The sequence below is a fragment of the Myotis brandtii genome, unplaced genomic scaffold (genome assembly GCF_000412655.1).
Source record: "Myotis brandtii unplaced genomic scaffold, ASM41265v1 scaffold826, whole genome shotgun sequence".
Taxonomy (NCBI): Eukaryota; Metazoa; Chordata; class Mammalia; order Chiroptera; family Vespertilionidae; genus Myotis; species Myotis brandtii.
In genome coordinates, this window is record NW_005371354.1 from 887,921 (window position 1) to 894,488 (window position 6,568).

The window sequence follows — 6,568 nt, forward strand, 5'->3', positions numbered from 1 at the left end:
GGAGGTTTAATTGTTTCACTGGGGTCTGCTGAAAACGGATTTAGGACACATACTGCACTGCCCTTCTTATCACAAATGACAGTTACTTCGCTTTTAAAGTTTGCTTTTTCTTCCTGTTCTCATCTTAAGGGGAAGAAGCCAGGGGAGTAGGTAGGAGTGATGAAGCCAATTGCAAAACCATTTCATGCATCCAAATCAGAAGAGGGAGGTCAGAGGTGGAGGGAGACTGCGGGACAAGGACCACTGAGGGTGGAGAGAGCAACGAGCGGCGGGCAGGAGAGCCAGGGAGAGCCTGAGATTTGCAGAGCAAGGGGAGGAGGGGTGCCTTCCTTTCTAATCCTGGCCCTTCTGCTCATGCAGACAGACACCTGCCAAAAAGCCACAAAGGCCTGACAAACGTGAGAGGCAATTATGACTCTCCCTGTGTGAGGGATGTCAGACAGATCAATCACCCGCATCACAGCGCCCGCCGTCCATTCCAGCACCAGCTCTGGGATCGAGGGTGGCCTCACCCTTCCCAGCCCTGTTGGATAAAGCTGGGCTTCATGTCATGCGCTGGGTCAAAGGAAGATCGGATGTGATCTGGAAGCAGAGGCAGGACAATGGGCAGCACACACGGGCTATTAGGGGCAAGCTGGGTACACTGCATGGAGGGCAGGAGGCCGAGCCAGGGGATGCGGGCGAGGTACGTGAAGCTATGGGATTATCTGGGAGTTCTCCGAACGAAAGGAAGTTACGTTCTAGCCAATCACCTGCTAACTTCCTCATCTTTCTCTCCTCATCCCCTTGGAGAGTGTGTGTTTGCACGGGAGACTGAAGGGGTAGAGATTGGAAAAAATGCGCTCCCTGAACTTGGTGAGGTCTGGAGGGAACTGCCCCCAAAGCAAGGAGAAATGAACCCTGGGGCCCATAAGGAGAATCTGCAACTACTGAGGGGAGGAAGACCTCCCCAGGGGCCTGACACAGCAAACGCTCCTCCAGGTCACACTGGGCAGCTGCTCTGCTCACAGAAGGAGACACCGGCCCCACAGGGGCACTGGTTCATTGGCCTCCTTTGCTTCCATCTGGCACCAATAGCATCGCCAATGTGCAATGACTGCCCAGCCATTTGCCCTGCACCTATGAGCCCTTCACTAAGTCATTGTTGAATGAATCGATGCATGAATGACTATGTCACTTCTGTCACGATGGCAGCTTCCTTGCACACATATTCCTTAATCCATCCAGACAACACGTGTTGATACAAATGGACACTAGAGAAATCCCCATAGTCTCTGCTTATTCTCCCCCTGAAACGAATAGTATTCAGGATCCCAATTCAGGCCCACGATTCCACTTCTATACATAGAATTCCGTTTCTCTCATGTCCCAATGACCAGAAAAAGTTTCAGAAGTGGTTACCATCTCACACGAATTCGGTGAACAAAGCATTGATATAGTAAATGTTCCTCCCTGGCTCTTCACTGTTCCACCCAATCATAGTCCCCATCCTCAGTTTAAGAGTATCATTGAGGAGAAAAACAATTAAATGCCATTTCAGCATCACCAAATCCTTTTCTCCTGTCTCAGGATTTTTTCCCATCATAGAATGAAACATGAGCATTCTTTTTAAAAAATACTCCCTACTTCCAGCGTCTCTCTCTCTCATCCTTCCTTCTTCCTCTTCTCCCTCACCCCTGCCTCACTACTCCTGATTCTCTTCTCCTTTCCCTCTGGGCCTCTCTTCCCAACTCCTCCTGCTCTGCATGACCTTCTCCTTTCTGCCCAGCTCAGGGCTCATCTTACCAAAGAGTGTGATGCTGGCATTGGTGTGGCCGAGCCTGTTAGAGGCGACGCACGTGTAGTTCCCATAGTCGTGTTCTGAGACATTGAAGAAGATGAGCTTTGAGAGGAAGGGTCTGTTTTCCACTTTCACCCCCTTCTTTCCTTCAGCCAGCCTGCGACGAAGGAGAGAGACAAACAAGAGAAAAGAGGCGGTTATACTTTTCTCACAGGAAGTGGAGTCTGGAATTAGTGATCATCTCATCCCGCCTTCTGACATTATGCCCACCTTCCCCACTCAACGACACAGCAAGTTCACGCACAATGACTGTGACTTATGTCTCTATTTTCTGTAGGTGCCTGGAGACCCATGTGGCACTGTGAAGACATTTAACACCTCTGAAGGCAGGTGCCTCCAAAATACACACTGTCCCAACTGCGTGACATTCACGGAGCGAGTGCTCAGAAGTGTGGACTTAATTGACATCGATGATGATGATAATAGAAATGGTGATGGTGATGATGACAACCATGAAAATGAAAAACTCAAACTTCAAAGAGAAGGACAACCTGAGGGGTTTGAAGAAAACAAACAAACAAAACACCCACAATGCTCTTCAATCAGCTGGGCAATAAAATCTTCCCCTGAGAGTCTGAGGCCTTCTGCACATAATACCTGCCTGTGGGCTGTGAATGGGAAACAAGAACCAGGGATCATTCTGAATCCCTGGGCTCTGGAGGCCTGAGAGAGGTGATGTGCAGAGTATCCTAGCAATTGGTCTGGGAGGGATTAGAGACGCCCGAGGATATGACCCCACAGAGCCGGGACAGTCTCTGGGACAACCCGCTTCACTGTTCCACCCAATCATAGTCCCCATCCTCAGTTTAAGAGTATCATTGAGGAGAAAAACAATTAAATGCCATTTCAGCATCACCAAATCCTTTTCTCCTGTCTCAGGATTTTTTCCCATCATAGAATGAAACATGAGCATTCTTTTTAAAAAATACTCCCTACTTCCAGCGTCTCTCTCTCTCATCCTTCCTTCTTCCTCTTCTCCCTCACCCCTGCCTCACTACTCCTGATTCTCTTCTCCTTTCCCTCTGGGCCTCTCTTCCCAACTCCTCCTGCTCTGCATGACCTTCTCCTTTCTGCCCAGCTCAGGGCTCATCTTACCAAAGAGTGTGATGCTGGCATTGGTGTGGCCGAGCCTGTTGGAGGCGACGCACGTGTAGTTCCCATAGTCGTGTTCTGAGACATTGAAGAAGATGAGCTTCGAGAGGAAGGGTCTGTTTTCCACTTTCACCCCTTTCTTTCCTTCAGCCAGCCTGCGACGAAGGAGAGAGACAAACAAGAGAAAAGACACGGTTATACTTTTCTCACAGGAAGTGGAGTCTGGAATTAGTGATCATCTCATCCCGCCTTCTGGCATTATGCCCACCTTCCCCACTCAACGACACAGCAAGTTCACGCACAATGACTGTGATTTATGTCTATTTTCTGTAGGTGCCTGGAGACCCATGTGGCACTGTGAAGACATTTAACACCTCTGAAGGCAGGTGCCTCCAAAATACACACTGTCCCAACTGCGTGACATTCACGGAGCGAGTGCTCAGAAGTGTGGACTTAATTGACATCGATGATGATGATAATAGAAATGGTGATGGTGATGATGACAACCATGAAAATGAAAAACTCAAACTTCAAAGAGAAGGACAACCTGAGGGGTTTGAAGAAAACAAACAAACAAAACACCCACAATGCTCTTCAATCAGCTGGGCAATAAAATCTTCCCCTGAGAGTCTGAGGCCTTCTGCACATAATACCTGCCTGTGGGCTGTGAATGGGAAACAAGAACCAGGGATCATTCTGAATCCCTGGGCTCTGGAGGCCTGAGAGAGGTGATGTGCAGAGTATCCTAGCAATTGGTCTGGGAGGGATTAGAGACGCCCGAGGATATGACCCCACAGAGCCGGGACAGTCTCTGGGACAACCCGGTTTCTCTCATGTCCCAATGACCAGAAAAAGTTTCAGAAGTGGTTACCATCTCACACGAATTCGGTGAACAAAGCATTGATATAGTAAATGTTCCTCCCTGGCTCTTCACTGTTCCACCCAATCATAGTCCCCATCCTCAGTTTAAGAGTATCATTGAGGAGAAAAACAATTAAATGCCATTTCAGCATCACCAAATCCTTTTCTCCTGTCTCAGGATTTTTTCCCATCATAGAATGAAACATGAGCATTCTTTTTAAAAAATACTCCCTACTTCCAGCGTCTCTCTCTCTCATCCTTCCTTCTTCCTCTTCTCCCTCACCCCTGCCTCACTACTCCTGATTCTCTTCTCCTTTCCCTCTGGGCCTCTCTTCCCAACTCCTCCTGCTCTGCATGACCTTCTCCTTTCTGCCCAGCTCAGGGCTCATCTTACCAAAGAGTGTGATGCTGGCATTGGTGTGGCCGAGCCTGTTAGAGGCGACGCACGTGTAGTTCCCATAGTCGTGTTCTGAGACATTGAAGAAGATGAGCTTTGAGAGGAAGGGTCTGTTTTCCACTTTCACCCCTTTCTTTCCTTCAGCCAGCCTGCGACGAAGGAGAGAGACAAACAAGAGAAAAGAGGCGGTTATACTTTTCTCACAGGAAGTGGAGTCTGGAATTAGTGATCATCTCATCCCGCCTTCTGACATTATGCCCACCTTCCCCACTCAACGACACAGCAAGTTCACGCACAATGACTGTGACTTATGTCTCTATTTTCTGTAGGTGCCTGGAGACCCATGTGGCACTGTGAAGACATTTAACACCTCTGAAGGCAGGTGCCTCCAAAATACACACTGTCCCAACTGCGTGACATTCACGGAGCAAGTGCTCAGAAGTGTGGACTTAATTGACATCGATGGTGATGATAATGGAAATGGTGATGATGACAACCATGAAAATGAAAAACTCAAACTTCAAAGAGAAGAACCACCTGAGGGGTTTGAAGAAAATAAACAAAACAAAAAACACCCACAATGCTCTTCAAGCACCTGGGCAATAAATTCTTCCCCTGAGAGTCTGAGGCCTTCTGCACATAATACCTGCCTGTGGGCTATGAATGGAAAACAAGAACCAGGGATCATTCTGAATCCCTGGGCTCTGGAGGCCTGAGAGAGGTGATGTGCAGAGTATCCTAGCAATTGGTCTGGGAGGGATTAGAGACGCCCGAGGATATGACCCCACAGAGCCGGGACAGTCTCTGGGACAACCCGGTTGTGGTGACCCCCAATTTCATTGTTACAAATTGAACATAATTAAAGCATAGTGATTAATCACAGAAACCATATGTAATTATATATGTGCTTTCCGATGGTCTTAGGCGACCCCTGTGAAAGGGTCATTCGACCCCCAAAGGGGTCGTGCCCCACAGGTTGAGAACCGCTGCTCTAGGGGTTGCTGTGCAAAGAAGGTACTGAGGCCCACCCATCAGGAGGCTTCTGAGAGCTGTTCTAGCATATGGACCCCATTTGCCAGTTGGATGCCATTCCTGGGCTGGGGACAAAGAAGGCTTCACCTCATAACCAGGCTGTGAGTTAGATGTCAGCGCTGCGGTGGGGAGCCACCGACCCAAAGCAGGTTCCTCCTGGACAGCGCTGACATGTCTTTAGCTAAAAACAGCACCAGCAGCAGTTTGCGCCACTTTGCGGCTTCTGGGAGGCCCCACATTTCCCAGCCACGCTGCTACCAGGCTTGTTTCTTAATGCACCAGAAGGCTGGTTCCTGGCTCAGCTCCCCGAGGATGGGTGGCCCTTAGAAATGACAGCACCCCATTTTCCCTCGCTCTGATGGATGTCATGCGCAATGGCCTGCAGTGACAGGTGCTCCGTCTACTCAAAAGGAGACTTTTACCCTAACATTTGAGAAAACTGCTGTCCCCATCGCACAGAGTCCCTTGATGTGCCTCAGAAGTCCACTCCTCTCCCAGGAAATGTGAGCTGGGTTAGAGCTGACCTTCCCCTGGGCAGAGGTCATGTGCCCTCCCAGCCCTGCCTGTCGGGGGTTCCCGCCAGCCTCGGTGGGTGGGGAGGACGGGCAGCAACAAGGGCCTTGAAGGCAGAGATGTTCTTGTTAAACTGGGTGCCCGGAGGACAGACAACTCATCTGATGGAAGAACACCGGAAATAAATAAATGGGCAGCAGTGGAAAACTGACCCGAACTAGTTAAAGGAGAGAAAAGAAGCTGCCATGAGAACACAGATGAAGAAAGTCTCAAAGTTGCCAGAGCCACGGGCCTCTGAGTCCCTCCCGGTGATGCTCGCTGACTTCCTCCTCCGGGAAAATCCTGGCGGAGACCAGCCCTCCAATGGCGCAGTGGTCCTGCCAGCAGAGCCCCTCCCCCTCCTCACTGTGGCCATTCCTGCCTGTGGCCTGCGCTACTCTCCTCCACAGAGTTTAGGACCCTGCTTTCCCATACATTTTAATTATATTTTTCCTCCATAAAAATAGAAAAAGAGGATGTAGCTGATTTATTTTGGTGAAGACCTAGACAGTGGAAGGTCGCGGAGCTGACCCTGAGCTCCACCACTGCTGTGTTTTTCTGATGTTAGATGTCCATATAGGACAGTGATGGCGAACCTATGACACGCGTGTCAGAGGTGACACGTGAACTCATTTTTTTGGTTGATTTTTCTTTGTTAAATGGCATTTAAATATATAAAATAAATATCAAAAATATAAGTCTTTGTTTTACTATGGTTGCAAATATCAAAAAATTTCTATATGTGACACGGCACCAGAGTTAAGTTAGGGTTTTCAAAATGCTGACACGCCGAG

General features: G+C 49.0%; 1 protein-coding gene across 8 annotated transcripts in view; it reads right to left on the reverse strand.

Moving 5' to 3' along the window:
• NTM (neurotrimin) overlaps nucleotides 1-6,568 on the reverse strand; it is a 959,656-nt gene that overhangs the window by 14,769 nt on the left and 938,319 nt on the right. For 6 of the 8 annotated variants that reach the window (XM_005884368.2, XM_005884365.2, XM_014531861.1 and 3 more), the window contains one exon: nucleotides 4,188-4,339. In XM_005884368.2, the coding sequence (XP_005884430.1) occupies nucleotides 4,188-4,339 (152 nt within the window). Of the gene's footprint in view, nucleotides 1-1,785; nucleotides 1,938-4,187; nucleotides 4,340-6,568 lie in introns of all 8 variants that reach the window. The other 2 variants (XM_014531860.1, XM_014531862.1) reach the window with 1 other exon arrangement.